Source organism: Hemiscyllium ocellatum, chromosome 12 (assembly GCF_020745735.1).
Source record: "Hemiscyllium ocellatum isolate sHemOce1 chromosome 12, sHemOce1.pat.X.cur, whole genome shotgun sequence".
In the NCBI taxonomy this organism is placed as follows: domain Eukaryota; kingdom Metazoa; phylum Chordata; class Chondrichthyes; order Orectolobiformes; family Hemiscylliidae; genus Hemiscyllium; species Hemiscyllium ocellatum.
In genome coordinates, this window is record NC_083412.1 from 52611678 (window position 1) to 52637483 (window position 25806).

A 25806-nucleotide genomic window follows, 5' to 3' on the forward strand; every position below is an offset into this window, starting at 1 on the left:
TTAAGGTTAGAAAATGTTTTTGGGTGGTTTGGTAAGTGTGGTGGGGGTGAGTAACTCACTTTACCCAGGTTTTGGGAAGAGCTCTGTAAACTCAGACTTGCTGAGTCGCCGCCATCTTGGATCTCCAAATTATATCTCTTAAGCTCACATCATTGTGCTGTTACTTTACGGTCACTGTGTTAAAATCCTGGATCTCCCTCAATTTCATTGTGGGTACACCTACAACAAATTGCAAGCAGTTGAAGAAGACAGATCAGCACAGCCCTCTCAGGAGCATTTAGGGGTAGGCTATAAATGCTGGTCTGGCCAGTAAAACCCTCATCCTCTAAATATGTTCAAAAAATCAACTTAAGAAAATTATGTTGACAAATAGAATACAATTATATTTATTGTCCTTTTAGAACTTTGTGTATGTACCCTGATGTTTCCCTTTAGTGGCCTGTGTTTTTAGTGCTGTAGAACCTAATACAAAATGTCTTTCTCAATGTTACACAAGGAGCAGTGGCAGGTTAGCTGCTGAATATCAATAGAAACATTTGGGATTGAGATGACCTTCTTGTACATTGCTATGGGATAGCTTAGCAACTGTTGGCACCATGTCTGCTTCTGTGCTAGTTGTCTGATTTTGTTTGCTAATTTGAACAGTGTGTTTGGAGAAGTCAACTGAAAGACAGCAGTCTTGCCTATGCTACTTCAGCCTGATATACTGGATACTCCCTCAGTATACCCAGTTACTCACATGGAAAGAGATCACTTAACAGAAATGAGAGCAGTGAACCCTGTAAAAGTTGGTCTCCCCATTCAATCCCTCAGCATGGTAAAATCAGCATGATGCCTCATAGATACTGATTGTCATGGACAATGACAGTCATGAGAGTGATTTTGACGTGAGTTATCACCGAGTTAGAAGGAGTGGTCTGATTCTGTTCCTTATCCTACACTTCCACTGGTCACAAGAGCATTTAAATTTAAGAGGGAGGGCTAGTGGTATTATTACTGGACTTTAATCCAGAGACCCAGATAATGTTCTGAGGACCTGGGTTCGAATCCTGCCTGGCATTGGTAACATTTGAATTCAATAAAAATCTGGAATTAAGAGTCTAATGATGACCAAGAATGCATTGTCAATTGTTGGAGAAAACCCACGTGGTTCACTAATATCCTTTAGGGAAAGAAACTGTTGTCCTTCCCTGGTCTGGGCTACATGTGACTCCAGACCCACGATAACTTGGTTGACTCTTAACTACCCTCTGGTCAATTTGGGACAGACAATAACTGCTGGCCTAGCCAGCAATGCCCTCATCCTGTAAATGAATAAAAAAGAAAATTGCCAATTATGTATATATTTATAATATATATTTGAGACTCTGTATAGTTCAAAAACAAGTCTTTAAGGTTGCTTAAGTTAACAAATAAATAATTTAGTTTTATTTGCAAAAATCTTATTCAATCATTTAACATTATGAACCAAAGTTTTAAAGTGAACAAATATGTCCAACTACCCCTCTTGAATAATAACAAAGTTCTTCTCCAAGCCTAATTAAATATAAAACTCAGCAGAATAATATCGCAAAATAAATCTGGCCAAGCAATGGTAAGAAAAATATCATTAGGGTGGGTTGCCCAAATGCTGTTCTGTAATCATTGTCATTTTCCACACAAGCTATTGGTACAGACACCTCGCCCTGGATCAGTTATGACTGACTGAATCCCCTTTCTCTGTGGACAGTGGTGTTCGTTGAGACTTCTTTACTATTTAACCTTCCACTTGTGGCAATTAAGTCTTCCTGTAGGCTGACAATTCCCAAACTTCAATGAAAGGGACTTCAGAGAAAGACAGAGTGAAGTTTGTTTCCCCTGTGGCATGTTTTCTCTGACTGTCTGCATTCAAAACCCAATATACTTTACACTTACAAGCTGAACCATGTGACCACTTTCTGAAAGCATTGCAGATTAAGTGACTCCATTCAAGCACCTTGTGTTCTTCACAACTGCAGCATTGTTGCTGCTGCTTCTTTTCAAAAGGTTAAAGATATATGTCCAGCAGATTACTTCATAACAACATTCTAGATGACGCATCTTCTTAACACCTTGGGGACTCTACTTTAGATTGCCCTGAAAATGCCATGTACGCCAGGCAGGACTATATTCTATTAAATGCTGATGAATGACTAAACAGATACAGCTAGTGCACACCACCACAATCACCATTATTAATTGATGGACACTTGGTGCACATTGTAATGACAAGGGAAACAATTGATGTTCCAATAACATCCTTTGATCTCAAGGCCCTAGGGGTCAACACTGAGACTGTAAGATAATGCTGTGGACAGCCAGTTCCTCCACAGTCTCTGTGGCTCCATCGCCTATTCATCTCATTCACGCATTGTGCAATGCATTTCAAATTGAATCACATGGAGAAGATGTATGTGTGTTGATGACTGCTACAGGTGTAATGTGTGAAACTAAATGCTGTGAATGTTAGTTTCATGATAAATACTGAACTGCAATTTCTCTTTTGGATTCACCAATATAAACAAAACCAGAAATGCAGTCAAACTGGGTTCGTTCCAATTATTAACCATAACTTTGGCAGAAAAATAATGTAAATATCATTTATGTCATTTTTCTATGGTTTCTATAGATCTTTGTCCAAAGTTATAGCAGTGAGAGAACCCTACATGGAAATTAAATCTCAAAAGCTAGCAACTTGGCCAACATTCACCTTCTGAAATGGAGGTTATATAATTCATATGCCCAACATAAGTTTTCTTTAATGAATCCTGCTAAGTGCCCTTTGTTAATCAGTGCCTATCTAAATTATGACTTGCATATTACTCAGAATTGTTTCATTTAGTTTTCCCGTTACTAAGTTGGGCTAACTGACCTGCAATTATTTTGTCTCGCTCTACCTCCCTATTAAACAGAAATAGAGTCAGTCCTCCATTCTTCCAGCACCGTGTTTGAAGTTAAGGAGTATTGCAAACTGATTATGAGAGTTTCTATTATTGCTTAACCTGCTTCTCTGAAACCACTCCCCCACTCCAACCTCTCACCCTCACAAAGTGCAACACCCCCTCCCCCACTCCAACCTCTCACCCTCACAAAGTGCAGCACCCCCTCCCCCACTCCAACCTCTCACCCTCAGAAAGTGCAGCATCCCCCTCCCCCACTCCAACCTCTCACCCACACAAAGTGCAGCACCCCCTCCCCCACTCCAACCTCTCACCCTCACAAAGTGCAGCACCCCCTCCCCCACTCCAACCTCTCACCCACACAAAGTGCAGCACCCCTCCCCCACTCCAACCTCTCACCCTCACAAAATGCAGCATCCCCCTTCCCCACTCAAACCTCGCCCCGGATCAGTTATGGGCGGCACGGTGGCACAGTGGTTAGCATTGCTGCCTCACAGCGCCTGAGACCCGGGTTCAATTCCCGCCTCAGGCGACTGACTGAATGGAGTTTGCACGTTCTCCCTGTGTCTGCGTGGGTTTCCTCCGGGTGCTCCGGTTTCCTCCCACAATCCAAAGATGTGCAGGTCAGGTAAATTGGCCACGATAAATTGACCGTAGTGTTAGGTAAGGGTTAAATGTAGGGGTATGGGTGGGTTGCGCTTCGGCGGGTCGGTGTGGACTTGTTGGGCGAAAGGGCCTGTTTCCACACTGTAATCTAATCTAATCTAAAATCTAATCTCTCACCCTCACAGATTGCAGCATCCCCTTCCCCCACTCCAACCTCTCACCCTCACAAAGTGTGGCACCCCCTTCCCCCACTCCAACTTCTCACCCTCACAATGTGCAGCCATCCACTCCCTCTGCTCCAATCCCAACCTCATCATCAAACCAGCAGATAAAGGGAGTGCAGTGGTAGTTTGGCACACTGACCTCTATACTGCTGAAGCCAGGCACCTCCTCCTACTGCCTCCTCGACCATGACCTCACCCCCCATCACCAAGCCCATCATCTCCCAGACCATACACAACCTCATCACCTCAGGAGATCTCCCACCCACAGCTTCCAATCTCATAGTTTGGGAATCCCGCACCGCCTCCTTCCCAAGATCCACAAGCCTAACTACCTTGGCCAATCTATCGTCTCAGCCTGCTCCTGCCCCACTAAACTCATCTCCACCTACCTAGATACTGTCCTATCCCCCCTAGTCCAGGAACTCCCCACATATGTTCAGAACACCACACATGCCCTCTACCTCCTCCAAGAATTCCATTTCACCAGCCCCAATGCCTCATCTTCACTAAGGGCATCCAGTTCCTCTATACTTCCATCTATCATGACCATGGCTTCCATTCCCTCCGTTTCTTCCTCTCCCGACACTCTCATTCATTTGGCTGAACTGGTCATCAACCTCAACAATTCCTCTTTCGAATCCTCCCACTTCCTCCAGATGAAAGGGGTAGCCATGGACATCTACATGGGCCCCAGCTATACCGTCTCTTTGCCGGCGACATAGAACAGTCCATCTTCCATAGTTGCACCGGCACTATTTCCCACCTTTTCCTCTGCTACATTGATAATTGCATTAGCACCACCTCATGCTCCCACAAGGAGGTCCAACAGTTCATTAATTTCACCAACACATTCCACCCTGACCTTAAATTCACCTGGACCATCTCTGTCACCTCCCTCCTTTTCCTGGACTTCTTCATCTCCATCAATGATGGCCGACTCAACACCGACATTTTTCACAAGCCCACCGACTCCCACAGCTACCTGGATAACACCTCCTCCCACCCTACCTCCTGCAAAAATGCTATCCCATATTCCCACTTCCTCCGCTTCAGCTATATCTGCTCCCAGGAGGACCAGTTCCACCACAGAACACACCAGATGGCCTCCTTCTTTGAAGACTGTAATTTCCCCTCCCATGTGGTTGAAGATGCCCTCCAACACATCTCATCCACATCTCACACCTCTGCCCTCAAACCCCACCCTCCAACTGCAACAAGGACAGAATCTCCCCCCACAACCGATCCTCACCTTCCACCCACCAACCTCCGGATAAATCACATCTTCCTCTGACATTTCCGCCACCTACAAACAGACCCCACCACCAGGGATATATTTCCCTCCCCACCCTTATCTGGTTTCTGCAAAGACCGTTCCCTCCGTGACTACCTGGTCAGGTCCACATCCCCAACTACCCACCCTCCCCTCCTGGCACCTTCCCCTGCCACGGCAGGAATTGCAAAACCTGCACCCACACCTCCTCACTCACCTCCATCCAAGGCCCCAAAGGAGCCTTCCACATCCATCAAAGTTTTACCTGCACTTCCACACGTCATTTATTGCATCCGTTGCTCCTGATGTGGTCTCCTTTACATTGGGGAGACTGGACACCTTCTCACAGAATACTTCAGGGAACATCTCCGGGACACCCACATCAATCAACCCCACCGCCCTGTAGCTGAACGTTTTCAACTCCGCCTCCCACATGCAGGTCCTAGGCCTCCTCCATTGCCACTCCCTCACCACCTGACGCCTGTAGGAAGAACGCCTTACCTTCCGCCTCAGAACCCTTCAACCCCAGGGCATCAATGTGGACTTTAACAGTTTCCTCATTTCTCCTCCCCACACCTTATCCGAATTCCAACCTTCCAGCTCAGCACCATCCTCATGACCTGTCCTACCTGCCAATCTTCCTTACCACCTATTCGCTCTACCCTCCTCTCTGACCTACCACCTTTACCCCTTCCTCCATCCACCTATTGCACTCTCAACTACTTTGTCTCCAGTCCCACCCCCTTCCAGCCTCATTCCTGATGAAGGACTCCTGCCTGAAACATTGATTTTCCTGCTCCTCGGATGCTGCCTGGCCTGCTGCACTCTAATCTTGACTCTAAACTCCAGCATCTGCAGTCCTCACGTTCACCTGCTTCACTGAACAGCTTGGAATAGATTTCCTTCTAACCTGGCAATTTATCCACATTCATAAATTTTGAATCTTTTAGTATTTGCTGTTTCACTAAGTTGAGCGTGTCCAATATTTTGTATTTCATTTCCAATATCTGCATCAACTCCCCCCTTTAGGAAGTCAGATGTAAGTTATTCATTTATAACCATGCCTACATCTTCCATGTCAATACGTAAGTTGCCTCTTTGGTTTCCAAACTACATTTTCTTAACGTTTGCACCAACACGAGAGGAATGCATAGATTCCCTTTTAGTCCCACACCTCGAGTGGTCAGCCAGATTTTAAATCTATCCAGAGTGGTGATAGGTCAACTATAAAAGTTTTAGACAGAATCTGGTTTAGTACTAGAAACTATTCAGCCAGGTTTCTTTCTTAAAAAAAGAATTGATAGTTTATCACAAATAAAACTTCATCAAACACTCCAAGATTTTTGACAGAAAAAGAAAGGGTTAGACTATGCAAACATAGATATAATTTATATCCCAATATCCCAAAGTTAGCATGAAGCAAACCTGAGTAACAGATGAATGATGGTTTATTATCCGATAGAACACATTGCAATCGTGTAAACTTCAGAAATTTAATACCTATTTATGGATTGAAAATCAGCAATAATTCTTGCTGAAATAAACTGCTTCCTGAGATAAAAGGGACAAGGAGAAATTGTTACACAGGAATTGAAAGCAATTATACATGCCTGGGAAAAGAAGGAGTTGGAGCAATATAAATAAAACCGTGTTAACATTTGCCTGTTAAATGGCTGCCTTTTGCCACAAGGACAAATGATTTCTCTCCAGAAGAATTGAAGGAATTAATGGCAGGACAGACTAAGTTTCAAACAGACAGCTAACACCAAATATAATAAGGAACAGTGAAATTACTTCTGATAGGAAAGTAAGTTCCAGATTTGGTGACTTCAGAAGTGTCATCAATAATGTCACACCATAAACACAAAGGACAGAAAGTATTACAAAAATTCAATTCCAGGCTTCTTTAGTAGCAGAACTGTGGAGAACAACACTGCATAAGGATCGAACTCTGGACATTTGCACTTGAATAGGCAAGGAATGATTAGGGATAGTCAGCACAGCTTTGTGCAAGGAAAATCATGTCTCACAAATTTAATTGAGTTTTTTGAGGAAGTGAGCAAGAAGATTGATGAGGGTAGAGCAGTAGACATTGTTTACTTGGACTTTAGTAAATCCTTTGATGAGCTTCCTCTTGGTAGACTAATTAGTAAAGTTAAATCACATGAGATTCAAGGTGAGTTTTTTGAATTGGATACAACATTGGTTTTATAACAAGAGACAGAGGGAGGAGGGTTGCTTATTGGACTGGAGGCCTGTGACTGGTGACTGGTAGTGTTCCACAGGAATCTATACTGGATCCACTTTTGTTTGTCATTTATGTAAATGATTTGGTTGTGAATATAGGAGGCATGGTTAGTAAGTTTGTGAATGACAGCAAAATTGGTGGTATAGTGGACAGTGAAGATTATCTAAGATTACTTTGAGATCTTGACCAATTGGGTCAATGGGCTGAAGAGTGGCAGGTGGTGTTTAATTTGGATAAATGCAAGATATTGCAAGTTTTCTTTAAGCAAACAAAGGCAGAACTTGCTCATGGTGGAGCCCAGGGTAGTGTTCTCGAACAAGGGTTCAAGTACATAATTGTTTGAAATTTGCGTCACAGGTAGGCAAGATACTTGAGTATAGGAGTTGAGATGTCATGTTGAGGTTTTACAGAATGTTGATTATCCTCTTCTGGAGCTCTGTGTGCAGTTCTGGTTGGCCTGTTTTGGAAGGATATTATTGATTCAAAGAAAGATCAAGAGACTTACTAGTATGATGCTGGGAATGGAGGAGTTTGAGTTACAAAAATAAGATGAATGGGCTGGGACTCTATTCACAGGAGCATAAGAGGTTGAGGGTGACTTCACAGAGCACTTAGAAATACATGATGTAATTAAGCAGGGTCATTGCTGACAAATTTATTATAATTCTTTTGAGGAGGTAACAAGCAGGAGAGTTAAAGGTGAACCAGTAAATGTAAAATATTAGAATTTTCCAAAAACATTCAATAAAGTATTGCATATTAGGCTGCTAAATAAGATAAGAGCCTATGCTGCTGGGAGTAACATATTAGCATGGTTAGAGGCCTGACAAATAGACAGTGAATTGGGATAAAATTGGTAATATGTCTGAATCTTCTATTTAGGTGTGGTTGTTAATTAATTATCTTGAATTACAGACACCTTTTATTTTAAGTGACTGGATTGTACTTCATAGCACAATCATACCAATAGCACTGAGAGGTCATGTTGCATGGTGAATAGCATCCTTGCCTCTGAGTCAGATCCTCAAGACAACTTGACCAAGGAAGGCGTATTCATAACATGGCCAAACTGATATAAATCTACAAATCTTTACAACACATGCCAGTGGCAGATAGTGACCATGCAAGAGTTTCCTGTCAGCTATTTGATGAAAAGCAAGTTGAAGACGACTCATCTCTGTCTATAACTGCAGGCCACAAAATGTATGTAAAAAGCATATGTTGCCATAGCAACTTGGAGTCACTAAGTAATCTGTAAAAGACCTGTAACACACTCCTGGTACAGTACATTGAGAGACACATGGCCTACTTGTATTATACTGACATTGTTGCTTTGTTTCCAAAGGTAATATATTGTAGCTTCTTCTGAGGTAAACAAGCTGTGAGCACCTTTTGGTCTCTAACAATCAAACCACCCAGGCTTGTTGTCAAACAGGCCGCAAGGTAGGTCAGGTGACGCATTTCATTTGCCTAACGTTTAAAGGCACAGTTTCATGATATAATCCTTTAAATCTCACAATATAAATGGGAGTTGTTGCTGCCTTCCGTGAGAATAATGTCATGGGATGCTGAAGGGGGTAACGCCTATTCTCCATTCCAAAATTTGCCGCAGAAAATGAAAGTGACTTCAGACTTCTTCCAAACATGTCTCCTGGGCGTGATAGCAAAAATAAAGCAGTTCTTTTAATCGCAGACGCATGTTATCTGTTGCCAATATCTTCCCAACACACAGCATGTTTCTCTAAATGGGCACAATCTGGGTTGGGAGCTTGTTATAAATAAGATTAGCCCAGCATGGTTTCAATGAATTGTAACACTGTCTGCTCTGAAGCACCACTACTTTAGCTGTAGGAGGGGAAAATCTTTCCTCAGATGTTTTGATGTGAATTGAATTGTATTATAATATGTAGACATAAAAATTGAATACTTTTAAAATAACACGCTGATTTATAATTTGCGTGTTTAGGTGTATTTTACAATGACATAGACGACGGATGCTATCTGAGGGATAAATCTGCTTTCTGACAATCCTGTGTATCAGGTTAGATTGATCAGGTATTTTCTTGTCTCCTATTAGACAGAAACCTGAATGTTTGTTTGTTTCAGTTGCGAAGATGTTAGACTGGTTTTTCTGAGAATGGCAATCTCACATCGAGCTTCCCCCACCCCACTCTCCCTCCCAAATTTCTGACATGAGAGTCTGATCGGAGCGTCTTCAGAAATATAGAGCTGGATTTCCATCTGATGGGTGTCTTGTCGTGCCAAACTGTCAGGAGAATGCAAACCAAGTCTCCTTCTCACTGAGGTCAGCTGGAATTGAAAGGTCCAGAAACACAAGCAGCTACTTTGAGAGCTGCTGTAAAATGGGAAGTACGGCGTTCAGCTATTGGCGGAACAGTGGCGTTGGGTCCCGGAAATGTCAGGTCAGGATCTGCGGGGTGGGGTGTTAAAGTGGTCTGAGGGAGCTGAGATAAGTATGGAATCAGTCCAACAGTTACTCAGGAGTTAGACTAGGTATTTAGTACACTAACCTTCCCTGGGTAGGCATTTATTTCAGCGAATCCCTCCGATTTAAATGTCGACTATCAGAGAGCTCCAAGCGTTGGTGGAATTGCTTAGTAGAATCTTTAATTTCCCAGGCAATTCCGTATGAACTGCTACGATGGGGAGTCCACGGGGTCCCATGTTCAAATTGCTTCTACACTGGACATAATGTGACCAGCAGAAAATCCTGGCTGTAAATATTGTCTATTCTGTTGTGATTAGCTCAAACTTTAAGCTCATTCACCTGTCAAGGCTGTTTGTGCTTACACCAATGCTAATCTAATATTGGTATTCCTTAAATCTACTGTACTGTTGCCTAAATTGAAAAAGTTATTCTAATTCTTACAAATTTATTGTAACAGTAAACTACGTGAAACATTATTTTCATTATCCTTTCTTTACTCAAACATGTTTCTGGTGCCTTTTCTTTGACCCATTAGATTATCTTTGCAATAGAGGTACACATTTTACTGTCCAAATTTTACACTGAACAATGAGTAGTTCATTAATCAAATTCGATGAAGCAAAAAGGGCATTTAGAAAGCTGTTCATTTATATATTGTAAGAATTTATATGCTGCACGTCACAGAAGTACAAAAATGTCCAAGCCAGTTATTACCCAAAAGCTAACACTAATACAGTTCTTATTTACAACAGCCTGGTGTTGTGTGATTTACAACAGCTAATTTATTTGCTACACGTGTATTTATTTATAAATCAGTCTGGTTGAAAGCACCCCCAGATTCATTTATTTGTTTTTGTTCCCAGTTTTTAAGTTATTTTTATTCTTCAGTTCTTTAGAACTCAACTGTTTACGAAAATGAATACATAATGATTCATTGTGTTTCCTTGACTGCCTGTAGGGAAACCTCATATGTCCTCGCAGTTGGCTTATAAAAAAGAACCTTTTCCATGACCATTGGTAAGCAGAGACAAAAACTGTCTCCGTGTCTATCGGAAATTGAGGAATATCAAAAGGCTCTCTACTCAGGAGGTGGAGACGTCAATGCTTTAGGTGAGTGGCACAGTAGTTAGCACTGCTGCCTCACAGCACCAGAGACCTGGGTTCAATTCCCGCCTCGGGCGACTGACTGTGTGGAGTTTGCACGTTCTCCCCGTGTCTGCGTGGGTTTCCTCCGGGAAGATCTGGTTTCCTCCCACAGTCCAAAAATGTGCAAATATAGATGAATTGGCCATGCTAAGTTGCCTGTAGTGTTAGGTGTAGGGGAATGGGTCTGGGTGGGTGTGCTTCAGCAGTTCGGTGTGGACTTGTTGGGCCAAAGGGCCTGTTTCCACACTGCAAGTAATCTAATCTAAAGACCTTTCTTCAGGACTGAAGAATGGTTATACCCGAAACATTGACTTCTCCACCTCTTGATGCTGCCTGGCTTATGTTCTTCCAGCCTTCTGCCTGTCTACTTTGGATTCCAGCATTTGCATTTTTTTTTGTCCAGAGCTAGACAAATAGGAAATTTGACAAATAGCTCTGAGCATCATGGTTTGACATCTGTTAATTGTTTTGCTGTTAATAAGAATTCATGAGATATCTTAATAATTATTTCCTTCATTTAATGAAACAGAAGCTTGGGCATTTTTTTGGTCTCGTTTCCATTTTAGAATTATTTCCCATTGCTCATCCATTTGTTGTCACCTTTAATGTGAATAAAAATGTGCATGATTATTGTATAGATCGATGTTTATTGTGATTACTTTTGGGTGATACTGAAAAGAATAAATATGCTAGCTCTGTGGGTCTGCCAATGTAGATTCATTTGCTGACCTGGATATGATGCAATAGGATACGAGTATACATTAATTCAACTGTCTTGCAGAATTGTTTGCTAAAATCTAGTCTTAGTATTTTGATTAGTGAACCCTAATTGCTTCATCCTAAGAAGGTTGGGAAAAGATGCCAAAATCTTCACACCTTGAACAAGTTTGATTCTTGCCAAGGATGTAGAGTGATGCTAGGATTTTCTTTGATCCAGTTTGTACACAGTTGCTCTGTTCTGCATCGCACGGACAGCTTTTTTTTGTATTCAACAAGTCAATCAGTTAATTAGAGAACCCGCAAAGGTTCTCTAATTAACTGCCTGAAGTGCTTGGCTGCACACAGTGTCATGGATACAGCTTGCATCGGATTTATGCATGGGGTTCAGAATTATAATTATTTGATAAGAAGTAGACCTCAGCACATCAGGGTGAAAGACAAGGCTAAAACATTTACAACCTTCTCCAGCTATGAGCTAACCTGTAATTCTACCCATTCTGGTATATAACACAGCCATTGGTTGGAGCATTGGGCTACTGGAGGCAGGTCAGGCAGACAGCAGTCTAACATGGTCTCCTAATACACGCACACAAGTTCTAATCTACTCTTGTTAGCAATAATCAATATTCCTATCAGTTAATGTGAACTGCACATAGTTACCGGGAGGTGATAAACTTTTATTCGTACTTAATATAAGTTCATCCTGACCACAAACTAATTACCATAGGAACAAAGATTGTGTGCAGTAGTTTATTCCCACAGGTAAATGATTGGCCCCAATGTCTCACATCACTGTGATAACACCAACAAAGTAGAAAAGTGCCAAAGAATGTCCTAGCCAGAAAAAAAAACAGGCAAACTTCAATCTTCCCATTTTTCATCACAACCGATCATCAGCAAAGTGATGGCAGGAGTAATTGACAATACTATCAACTGGCATTATGCATCAACTACCAATAACCTATCTCTCATGGAGAATTTGGTTTTTTCCATGGGCAGACAGTTCCTGACCTTATTACAGCCTTGATTCAAACATGGACAAAAAGGCTGAACTCAGGAGGTGAAGATAATTGCCTTTGCAATTAGGACAGATCTGACTGATTGTGGCATCAATATGCCCTCGCAAAACTGGTCTCAGTAGGAACAACTGTAAAAATCTCTGATTGGGATATACCTAGCACAAAGGAAAATAGTTGTGGTTGTTGGATGTCTGGGTGTTTCTCAAAATAATGTTTTAGGCCAAGCCATCTTCTGCTGCTTCATCTTTCCTCTATCATAAAGTAGAAGTGAGGATGTTCATTGATGATTGCACAATGATTGGCACAATTTGGATTTCTTAGATACTAAAGCATTTTATGACCATTTCTAGCAAAACCTGGGCAATGTTCAAGCTGAATTGATAGGCAGCAAGTACCATTTGCTAGGCAATGATTTTCCATAACAAAAGAGAATCTGATCATTTCTGATTGACTAATAGCAATCTATCACTGTATCCTGACAATCAATATCTTGATGATTGCCATTGACTAGAAACTGAAGTAGACCAGCAACATCAATACTCTGGCTACAAGAGGTCAGAGACTGGGAATTCTGTGGCAAGTAACTCACCTCCTAATTCCCCAAAGCCTGTCCACTGTCCATAAGACCGTTCAAAGTGTAATGGAACACCCCCACTTATCTTGATAAATGCAGCACCAATTGTACTCTCAAAGCTTAATAGTAACCTGGACAAAACTTGATTGACAGTTAATTGATCACATTAAACATTCATTCCTTTCATCACAGACACAGAATGGAAGCAATGTACCATGTACAATATGCACTGCGGCAACTCACCAGTGCTTCTTCAACAGCATTTTTCAAAACCACAAGTTGTATAATTATGTTTGCCAGCCTGCCAACATTTCATGAGTAGATTTGCTGTCCCATCTTATTGGTATTAGTCAAGCTCCCTATTGCAAGTAGTGAAAGGTGCCTACATGATGTGTTAAGCAGAGGATAAGCTCAATCTTGACTAAGCAGGACATGTTTATTACATATTGCTTAATAGCTAGTTGCATTAAATATAGGATACAATCTCTTGTCAGACATCAAGTTTGACTTCAGATAAGTCATTATCAATCACTTGTCAATGAGTATGATTGCCCACTTAAGAAGCTCCATGTCACTGGTCATGGGTTGTACAGGTACTTCTGTGGCTGACAAATCCAATCCTAGAGCCTCATCGCTGATTAGAAGCTGCACAGGTGCATCCGGGAGGTGGAAGTGGTCCTTAACCTCACTGGTATCCCTTTCTCAGCTTCCTTTTCTTTACTTCCTCTTGCCAATGCGTTTTCTTGAAAAATCATGTCCCTTCACACAGGAGGTTCCTCATTCCTGAGTGAGGTTCTCCCAGGCATTGTCATCCATGTTGCTTTTAAGCTAAATTAACAGTACTACTTCAGCTTCATGCTATTAACATTAAGAACAATTACTGAAGCTCTGGTTAGCTCCTCCCAAGAACACAGTCGTTTACTTCTGAATGACATGGTTGCTAACCTTTCAGACACTAACTGTCTCATACAACAGCAAGAAGGGCTCAAGCAGATGCATAAGAATGCCATCACCTGCAATTTCCTCTCCAAGCCACACACATCACAGTTAGTTCACTGGCACTGGGTCAAGAGCTTGGAGCTTCCTTCCTAACAGCACTGAAATTGTACCTGCACCACATGGGCTTTAGGAGTTCAAGCAGACAGTATACCCTGTTCAAGGGATGGGCACCAAATGCTGACCTATCAAATGACACCCACATCTTGTGAAAGAAAACAAGAAGAATTAACAGTTTGAAGTGTATTATGATTCATAAGAAGGATCCAATTCACATCAACAGGATGGAAGCTAAATGTAAACCCATCATTTAAATGGTATATTACTTTATCTTTAAAAATTAGGTTGTTTAGTTTTAGTGCTTACACATAACTTTTTAGCCAAGAATGCAAACAATCCAAAATGATTTGCAGCAACCGTGGATTTATTTTTAGATCCCCAAAAGCCACTGAAATTGAAGATGTTCAAATCTTAAGGTAATTGTTATCACCAGCTTTAGAAACTCGATTATTCTGATATTAGTTTTTTGTTCATCATTTAGATCCCTGCCATTTTTGGTCTTTTGTCAAGTAAACCTTACACAAATCCTAAGTTGACACTCATCACATTCATCTCTCTAACAACAACCCTTAAAATCCATTTTAGCAAGCTTTCAATATCCTCTCCCAGAATATTCTCCTTGGGCTTGATGACCATGTTTGGATATTTCCTGTGAATTACCTTGGGATGTTTTTCTGCAATGAAACCAAAGAGAGATTTCAAGGTATCATTTGACAACTGGCAAATATCCCCTCCTTGATATTAGATTAGGTTAGATTAGATTACTTACAGTGTGGAAACAGGCCCTTCGGCCCAACAAGTCCACACCGACCCGCCGAAGCGCAACCCACCCATACCCCTACATTTACCCCTTACCTAACACTACGGGCAATTTAGCATGGCCAATTCACCTGACCCGCACATCTTTGGACTGTGGGAGGAAACCGGAACACCCAGAGGAAACCCACGCAGACATTGGGAGAACGTGCAAACTCCACACAGTCAGTCGCCTGAGACGGGAATTGAACCCGGGTCTCAGGCGCTGTGAGGCAGCAGTGCTAACCACTGTGCCACCATGCCTACCTATCAAGAATCAATAAAATCAAAGCTGAAGGTCAGACAGAGTTCACACATAAAAACTGATCATTTGAAAAACATAATTAAGGTATTTTTCTACCCATGGAAAAATACAACAATAAAAATACCACCAAGGAAATGAGCAAGTTGGGAGAAAAATGTCAAAGTTGCTTAGGATTTAAAGTCCTTATTAGATATAGTGAGAGGTCATTTAATAATGCATTTTTAAAGAATGTAAGATGGATACTAAATAAAAACTGAAAGAACTGCGGATACTGTAAATCGGAACCAAAAATAAAATCACTGGAAAAGCCCAGCAGATCTGGAGCATCTGAGGAAGGGTCATTCTACCCAAAACACTAACTCTGATATTCTGCACACATGCTGACAGAGTGCTGAGCTTTCCAGCAATTTCTATTTTTATTTATATGATGGGTACTTGTATTTTCAGAACTAGATGCTTTTTTTTCCACCCTTGAACATTAGGCAGAGAGTGTAACCTCCTCATACTTTGCAGGGAAAATTCCTCAAATGTCCATCCTCAACAGGGAAACCGACTTAACGTGAATATAGGTTGAATGTGTGGTACAACTTCTGCATATGAAATTCTCCTGTGCTTGCCAGGTTTTAACTAATTGTTGGCATATTTTATGCTGTGACTATTTTTCTTCTAAATTAGTCTTAGATTATTCCTCAGAGGTTACATATTTTCCTTTAGAAAGATGAGAACACCTCCAACAAAGGAGAAAATTAGGAGGCAGTAAATTAGATCTTCCATCAAATTGATATTTTTGTTTAATAATATGGACTCAAACGGTCATTGTTGTAGTTGTACTACCAAGCTGTTGAAAATGTGTTACCTTCTGATATTTTCCCTGTGATTGTGATCATACATGCACACGAGTAATATGGCACATTGATATCCCTTTATCAAACAATGTCTTTATTACAGACATTTCCTTTTTTGGCTTTTGTTTTAAGGAAAAATTGTTTTAGTCACTGTAAAATATAAACCTAAATATACAGCAGTTTTACTTACAAAGTTAAACAGATGTTCTAAAATATTATACAACTATCAGAAACATTTAGTTCCCCAACATCCACAGTATATAACTCCACTCTTGACAAAACAGATTTTATTGTACAATCCTCAAAAATTTTAAATTTCATAATTTTTTGTACAAAGTACAGAAAAAATATTTTAAATTCATTTTTAAATAAAAGCAAAAATGTAAAACATGTTTACATACATATATGTATAAAGGACTGGGTGATGTCTGTGTCTGTGGTTATTTAAAAGTGAATCCAAGTCAGAGTACTTCTGATACAAGGATACAGTTTTCATTATCTTACAAGTGTACCTGACCACGGCAGGTAACTTTGTAAACAATAAAGTGAAGTGCCTCAACGCAACCAAGCCTCCTAAACAGATCATGTGACAAGGACCACAGGACCTGAAAGCGGACATCATCTTAGAAATCAGTGCTTCTTTAAAAAAAACAAAATAACAATCAAATGAATGTGTTTACATATGCTGTGTGCCAGGAAAAAAGTTCCTAATCTGGGCTACCTGCCAAAAAGCAGAAAATTACATTTACAGAAAGATAAGAAACAGACAGCATACAAAAAAAATTATAAACAGAGAGATTTCTTTTTGAAAAATTCACAAGTCCATCCAAAATGGAATTCTGGCTTTCAATATACAAGAACATAGACAACAATGTCATTTAGTATTCAGAATAGTGTTTTTTCCAAACACAACGATCCATGAAATAACATTATTTACATAATTTACAGTTTTTTTAAATGTAGGCCATTATGTAGGAACAGCAGCCAATATGTGTGACCTAGTCCTTTTACAGTTAATTGTATGTTTCAACCTCATTGTCCGAATATAGGTATGTGACAGATGATCCCAACAGTTCTTGAAGTTCGCTTGTGAATTCCACCAACTCCAGTGTTTCTTTATTGTCAATGTCATGAGTTTCAAAGTTCTCTGGGTAGGTAAAAAGTTGGCTCAAAGAAGCCTGTCTGTAGAACTCTGCCTCTGAAATGGTGGCGTTTTCAATATGAGGGAATGAAGAGCGAAAGATGCGGGCTGAAACTTTCAGTCGCCGGATTACATCAGTTAGTAGCAGCCAGTTCCGGGGACTGTCATGGAGAAGGAAGAAAACATTGCAAGTTTTATATGAAATATCCTGTCTCTGAATTTTAAGCATACTCTTTTGGTATAGAAGGTAGTCTACCAACTGGATATCACAAATAAAATTTAGTCTAATCAGAGTATTTGTTTATTTGCTAGGTTATACATCAAGAACCAAAATATCTTTTTTAAAATTCATTCATGGAGTGAGGATATCACTGGCCAGACTAGCATTTATTGCCCATCTGCAATTTCCCAGAGGGCAGTGGGTCTGGAGTCACATGTAGGCCAGACCAGGTGAGGATGGCAGTTTCCCTCCCTAAAGGACATTAGTGAACCAGTTGGGTTTTTCTGGCAATTGACAATGGTTTCACAGTCATCATCAGACTCTGAATTTCAGATTTTTATTGAATTAAAATTTGACTATCTGTGGGATTCAAACCTGGGTCCACAGAACATTTTCTGGGTCTCTGAATTAACAATACAGTGATAATATCACTAGGCCATTGTCTCCACTTTGAAATAACATTTAAAATTATCCCCTCTCGTTTGTAATGAAGAACAGCTTGTTGTTCCAAATGAAAGTTAATGTTTCAACTAACATGTCATCAGTGCCATATAGATTCATAGAGATGTACAGAACAGCAACAGACCCTTTGGTTCAATCCGTCCATACCAACCAGGTATCCTAACCTAATCTAGTCCCATTCGCCAGCACTTGACCCACATCCCCCTTAACCCTTCCTATTCATATACCCATCCAGATGCCTTTTAAAATGCAATTGTACCAGCCTCTACCACTCCCTCTGGCAGTTTATTCCATACACACACCATCCTCTGTGTGAAAAAGTTGCTCCTTAGGGCCGTTTTAAATTTTTCCCCTCTCACCCTAAACCTATGCCCTCTAAGTTGTGGACTCGCCTACCTCAGGGAAAAGACCTTGTCTATTTATCCTATCCACACCCTTCATGATTTTATAAACCTATATAAGGTCACCCCTCAGCCTTCAACACTCCAGGGGAAACAGCCCCAGATTCTTCAGTCTCTCCCTGTAGCTCAAATCCTCCAACCCTGACATCATCATTGAAAGGGTTCAGAAAAGATTTACAAGTTTCACAACATCTTTCCGATAGGAGAGAGACCAGAATTGCACACAATCTTCCAAAATTGACTTAACCAATGTCTCCCAGCCTCATTCCTGATGAAGGGCTCCAGCCCGAAAGGTCAATTTTCCTGCTCCTCATATGCTGCATGACCTGCTGTGCTTTTCCAGCAACACACTCTCAACTCTGATCTCCAGCACCTGCAGACCTCACTATCTCCAATGTCCTGTATAGCCGCAACATGACCTTCCAACTCTTATGCTTAATGCTCTGTCTAATAAAGGAAAGCATACCAAATGCCTTCTTCACTATCCTATCGATCTGTGACTCCACTTTCAAAGAACTATGAACCTGCACTCCAAGGTCTCCAATGTCTGAAACATACTTTTCTAATGACCCATTACACTTCAGTTTCCGCAATGAATTACAGAAATCAGAAAACAAACTATTCTCTAACGAGGGTATCATCACCAAAGTGAAGTGAAGAAAATGTTACAGAAATCAGTGGGATATATATTGAAGCAAATGGGATAAGGTTGGAAGGTGGTTGTGGATGTGTGTGCTAAAGGCTAGAATATAATCATACTGGCATATACAGAACTCTTAAAAGCCTTTTCATTTTAGATATTTTTATTCTTTCATGGAATGTGAGCATTGCTGGCTTTGATAACATTTATTGTTTCCTGAATGCAGCGATGGTGAGCCCTCTACTTGAACTGCTTCAGTCCAAATAATGCTTGTATCAGGAAGGAACTTCCAGAAATTTAACCCAGCAACATTGAAAGAGAGGCAGTATAGTTATAATACATGATAGTAAATGGCTTGGAAGGGAACTTGTAGATGGTGTGTCCATGTAGTTTTGCCCTTTTTCATCTATGTGGTAGAGTTTATGGGTTTGGAAGGTGCTTTCAAATGAAAATGTTGAATAGTTGCTGCAGTACGTCTTGCATATGGTACAATGGAGGGCTAAAGTGAGTGTTTAGGTTGACATCTGAAGTATGTAGTTAGACTTGAACTTTGAACCATTGCACTTTCCCCAAGGAATGAGTTTTGCATATCAATCATAGCACATGAATAAGATGTCAAACCGAGGAAAGGAGATACAAGTTTTTTGGGTTTTTCTCAGTTTGTCTTTCATCATCACATTTTTATAGATAGCTAAATAATCAGATGGTTTATCAAAATCTAATCAGAATACATACCCCTGAGAGAGAGAGACCTGAATGTTGTAACAAGGTAAAAGAGGTGTATCAGAAAACTCAAATTCCAACACATCATCATACTCCTCTTCTTCATCACCGGGGCCTGGTGGATTAGCCAAGACATCAAAGCCAGACTCTTCTATTGATTCTGGAATCATAAAAAAAAACAAAGTTAATTCACAGGAGAGAATAAAGAATTTCTTTAGAGCTGTCAACTTATGATGCAAAAGCTCTCCTTTAGTTCAGAAGAGAATAAATCTTAAACATATGGCATATTATTTAAAACTTTTGCTGCCATATTCAGAAGTGGTTTTAAGATATTAAATAATTAATAAAATAAATAATCTTAACTGAAACACCTTTTGTGCCATTTCTGGGCTTCAATTCCAAAAGTTAGTTAACACTCAAGCAATAAATGAGACAAATTTTACAGTTATCCACCAACTTCTGGTTGCTCCATGCAGAAAGTGGTTGATAAGATAGTGTTGCCTTTCTGTTAATTGACACCCTCTGCCCAAAACAGCAACAATGTCTATCAGCTCAAGCAGGTTGTTTCCAGATTTCTCTACAAATTTCACCTCGAGTTGAGCTTTCTAGGCATGAAATATGAAATATTGTGCATGGCTGTGAAAATTCTCTAGCTCCTAAATGCAAGATTCCCACATTTAAAGTCATTTTTTGGTTAATTCAGATCAACCATAAATGGGTATCGACACATATCTGTCAGCTAAATGAACTTCTCAAACTAGAATGTATTCTCTACCAATACTTTAGCCGGGAAATTGATCTAACTCTAATGAAACCCAGAGTTCAAGACAGTTCTTTTAAAGTTGATAAACTGTTCCACTATAATCTCTAATTGTGCATCTTTATATCAAATTTCATCTCATCCTATTCTGAAGGTAATGGTTCAAACCAGTGCAATGTTCCACTAGAAATATTTATTATTCAGTAAATAACCTAGGTGGACATTTTCACTTCGAATCAGTCAAACAGTTGACCATAGAAAGAATCACAATCAGGATTTCTGTAACCTCTCCAGGGAATTGCTGTGTTGGAAGGGAACAGAATCAGACATGACTGATGCCATTTGCAATATTGCTTCCATCCTCTAGGACGATCAGGTAATTTAGTACAGTTTAGATTGACTTCATCATCTACATCTAGCAGATGCATCTGTCCAGGAGAGTTTCGTTAGGTGTGACTACCACACTACTTATAAAGGCGAAGTCCTGCTTTCACATCAATAATATCCTCTATTGTGTTATGTGGCACTCTCGCTTTGCTAAATAGGACAGACTTTGAACAGATCTAGCAATTCATGTAAATGAGATGCCGTGGGTCATCATCAGCAGCGGAATTATACTCAACCACAAATTGCAATTTCATGGCCTAGCATACCCTCCACTCTATCATCAAGCCGGAGTACCAACTCTGATTCAAAGAAGAATACGGGAGAGCATGCAAGGGAAATCAGAGGCTAGGTCAGTTGAGAAATCAGTCATCTCTATCATTTGGACATTTATTTCTCAGGAATATGTGGCTTCTTCATTTCCTCATCAAAATGTGTCAACTCAGACTTATCCATATTCAGGTTGATTTGCAAGCACACCCATTCTACAAGTTTATTAATAGGCAGGATACAGCAAGCAGCTGCAAAGCATGGTGAAGTCATTATTGCTTTGGAATAAAGTCTCACTGAGAGATCTAAACCTTTTTGTAGTGAAACACAAGCAGTCAGTCAATCACATTAACGATTTCCCCCAGATAGCTAAATGGAAATAAAAAGCAGTAATAATCAAATCATTTTTAAAAGTTCTTACAGTGGAAACTAAGCAGGGAATCAATACTTGGGGTTAGGTATAACTTGAAATATCATTAACAAATTTTAAAAGTAAAATCTATTGATTAAAATATTATCAATTTTTATTTGTTCATGGGATGTGAGTATCTCTAGTTAGACCAGCATTTGCTGTCCTACTGTTGATGATGGGGAGTTTCCGTTTTAAGACACTACACTCCATGGAAGGTAGGTAAACCTACAGTGCTGTTAGGAAAGGATTACAGTGGAGACATTTAATAACCTACAAATATAAAATTAATTATTCAGAGCCACATCAGATGCTCAGCAGTAGTTATTACTCAAATTATTGTGATAAACCCAATTACATCTCATTGTAAAGGCTCAACATTTTAATGGGATTTGTAAATAGCAATACGCAAAAGAACAAATTAGGGTAGTTTCCAAGTTTCAATGACTTGACTGGCTGCTGGTGCTGTGAGGGTGATCCACTGCACAATTTATGGCAAAGCAGTAAACGATTGACTGCAAAGTCAGGATCTCTCTTGTAATCAGTGTGTGTGTGCTAAATGTTGAAGCTGCAAGCAGAATAAGAGAGGTATTCTGCCAAATGCTTACTGTTCACCATCAAAAATCCCACAACAACATAATCACAGTCTTCTTATATTTTGTTGTCATCCTCAACAGTAACCTTAATTACACCCACAAACTTTGATACGATATGTCAAGTCAAATTTTTACATAACTGGTGAACATCAGCAGTTCCAGCCCCTGTGTAACACAACTTCACACCTTTTGTAAATTTGTATATTGGTTGATGTTTTTGAATAGAATGATTATTTAGGACAGTCTTTGTAATTCTTCCTTCTGCCTCTAATTTTGACTTCTCAGATTGTGTCCAAAAAGCATTCTTTTGCTAAAGAGCAAAGTTGTCTCTAATCTTTACCCAACCTGCTGGGAAGTACAATTGGTAAGGAGTCTTTCCTTTCCTTTCCAGTTAGTGTCTCAGATATTAGAAAATGCATTCTTCCGACATATTAAGCTCAGTTTCAAAATTAGAATTCCAAAATGAAATTACAGCATTTCACTAGTAGTCTAAATTTAACTGTTGCAATCCAATAAATTATAGACATTCTACTTTTGGAAAACACTTGCCTTTAAATAAATATCAGAATCACAAAAAGAATGCAAAACGACCCGTTAACTGGACTATATAGAGGCAAATTTATTAATGTGGAACAAAATCCCTTTAATTGTTTGGTTAGATCAATTCATCACAGCTTTATTAATGCAGAACTGTCAACTCTGTCTTTGGAATTACACTGTTTACTGCTGCAATTACACTATTCCTTTTCACACAAGAGTTTGTACATGGATATCACTCACCACACACAGAGCTGCCATAGAAATCCCAGTACAAGCCAGGGTCATCATTGCTTCGACCTTGCAAATCAGCAAAATACTCTGGGGGTGGGGCAAAAACACACAAAATGGTCAAAACACTAAAGGCAGAGCGCATTCTGCTCATTGTAATTTAGTTACACAATACATAGAAATGTTAACAAAACATGGCAGAGAAATGTGTAGTATCCCAATTGTGCAGTATGAGATTGCAAAGGTTAATCCAATAATGATGAAAGGCCGAATTCATAAAAATAAAAATATCAGCGTGTGGACCAGTTATTTAGGTGTCCATTATGTCTCTGATTCTACCCCAGTCTATGCAAACCCCAACCCTGATTGGCACTTTTTCTTTCAAAACTTGGGTTATTCACTTCCTCCAGGCAATTACATTGCTTTGAATGGGGGTTAGGGAGGGCCTGTTTCATAATGCATGATTTCTCACACAATGTGTGGCTAGATGGATCAGATGAACTTTTTCTGTCTGTCATTTTTGTGCAATCGAATGTAAAACATAATTGCATAGAAAGTAGCAGATCATTTTTTGTGACATTTCTGAGGCTGCTTGTTTCTTTACTTACAGCTCTCAGCAGCCTATGCCAGAAATTACTTTTAGTGAAGCAGTGGGAGGGAAGGGGTGAAAGGAGCTGAGAAGAAATGAAGTATCTTCAGGTTTTAGTGCCTAGCCCAATGGTGATTTTTCAAAAAGAGATACAGAATGTGTTTTTCAGTTGAATGCCTGAGGACATGTCCATTAATGCATCTCTTCAGGTAAAACCACTGAGAATTTTGAATCTCTGCTAATCATGCATTTATTTCGAGCTGAAATATGACACGGTCTGTGCAATAATTGAAGTTCAGTTTTGAAATCTACATTTCATTCTTCCTCAATAATTTAAACTCAATTCATCACTCAAATTAAACTGATCTGCATCATAGCTTTTAAAGATTAGTTCCAAATGAGAGTTTATACATTACACACACACCTGTGTATTCAGTATAATATATTTAACAGCTTCAGGGCACAGGAACAATCTAGAGACAACTTCTTAAAAGTTTCACACATCTGGTGAATCTGCTCATTTCCCCAGAGATATACAGGTCTCCATATTTACAATGTTTTGAAGAAGAAAAGGAGGTTCAGAGAAAAAGATACCAGACAGGTGTATCTGTATCTTTGGCACTTAATATACCCTAGCTTTAAGCTGCCTCCCATCTGTAAAGGGTCAGGCAATTGTCTCAGGCTGGTTTGGAAACTGCTTTATGTGAAGAATATTAGTCCTTAAGGAGAAAATAATAAATCTGCTCATATTTCTATGGCTGACATGGAAAGAATCATACGATAGGGATGGCTATGTCAATGTCTATCAAAGTAACAGCTGCCTGAGCTGATATTTCACTGGATTCTTCCTATCAACAACTGGGTATAGGTTCAAAATCTCCCAACTTAACAATGTACAGATACTTCATGCAGTTCATAGAAGACTTTTATCCACATCACACGATTAATCTATTCCTCCACAGGAGGAAAATTTCCAATCAAAGACAAGTATACATTTCCATAGTTTATTTTAATATCCAAAATGTAATGGCCCTATCTAATGATGGTTCACATGAAATAATGTATAGCACTACCTCCAACACACTTCCCTTCCAGAGAAGAGTGGAGTTCACTCCATCATATGTAATAGGCCAGTCATTACATGGACAGAATCATAAATGGACAGAATATCCCTATCTTAGCCACCCGAATCACCTAGCCATTGTTTAGAGCCATCCACAAACATTCATCAACTGCATCACCAAGAACATTGTGCTCAATGCACAAGCAGTTCTGTGCTGCAAAGCCAAACAGTTGACCTTTTATTATCTGCCAAGATGTGCTGTTGTACTATTGGCATACTGTGTCTGAGTAGCACTGCTTCTAATGCCATTGCATTGCAACTGCAATATCGGATTTTACAAGACTGATCTCTATTATTGGATTCAACAGAGATTAACAATGCCCTAAGTAATAACCGAGTTAATTCATTGTAAGAATATACGTGGCACTTTCAGGATAATTTAAAACAAAGTATTCCACAGCTAATTGATTACTTTTGCAATGTCCTGTATGGAAAAATGTGATAAACAGAGCACAAGGTCCTACAAAAGGCAATTAGTAAAATGACCAGTTAGTCTATCGAGCAAGTGTTGGTTTTGGGATTTTTATTTCCTGTTCTTTTTCAAAAGTGAATTAACTATTTTTTGGCATCCTGAAAGGATAGGTAAAATCTCATTTTAACACTTCAAAGGCATTTCTTACAATGCAGAAATGTGAATCATGCTCAAATCCTGGGGTGATTCTTGAACCCTTAATCAAATCAAACTGAAATTACAGACTTTGCATGTCAATTTTATAGAACATATATATCCAAATACACCTGTATAGAGACAACAATTTTTATTCATATTAAATCTCACCATGGGTTTCATTCAAAATTGAATGCATCACATTTGTGATAAATGACTACATCAAATTACTTAAGTAATTTTCCTCATTGTGCTACAAAATTTATATCAAAGGCAATTTCACATGTCCCTCACTGAAGTCAGTTGAAATATTTAGCAATTGGAATTTCAACTTACCTGCAAGAAACATTTCCATCACTTCACTATGCGCCATCTTCAGAATAGTACGACCCGAATAAGTGGCCAGGGTTGGATCTGCACTGTATGAAAGCAATAGCCGAACCACTTCCAAGTGATCATTTTCTACAGCATCATGAATAGGCCTTTAATAAAAACAAAGCATCAAACTTATTCTGACAGTAGACTAACAGATAAATGCAGATTGTACTTGTAAAAACAAATTTATAAAGACAGGGGAT

At 39.7% G+C, this 25806-nt stretch overlaps 1 protein-coding gene across 9 annotated transcripts in view; it reads right to left on the reverse strand.

Annotated features, from left to right (window-relative positions):
• Nucleotides 1-16212: 16212 nt before the first annotated feature.
• bcor (BCL6 corepressor) overlaps nt 16213-25806 on the reverse strand; it is a 312325-nt gene continuing 302731 nt past the window's right edge. For all 9 annotated transcript variants that reach the window (XM_060833542.1, XM_060833549.1, XM_060833541.1 and 6 more), the window contains 4 exons: nt 25565-25710; nt 22922-22999; nt 19735-19882; nt 16213-17437 (listed from right to left, as the gene is read on the reverse strand). In XM_060833542.1, coding sequence (XP_060689525.1) covers nt 17149-17437; nt 19735-19882; nt 22922-22999; nt 25565-25710 — 661 coding nt within the window. In that variant the 3' untranslated portion in view covers nt 16213-17148. The remainder of the gene's footprint in view (nt 17438-19734; nt 19883-22921; nt 23000-25564; nt 25711-25806) is intronic.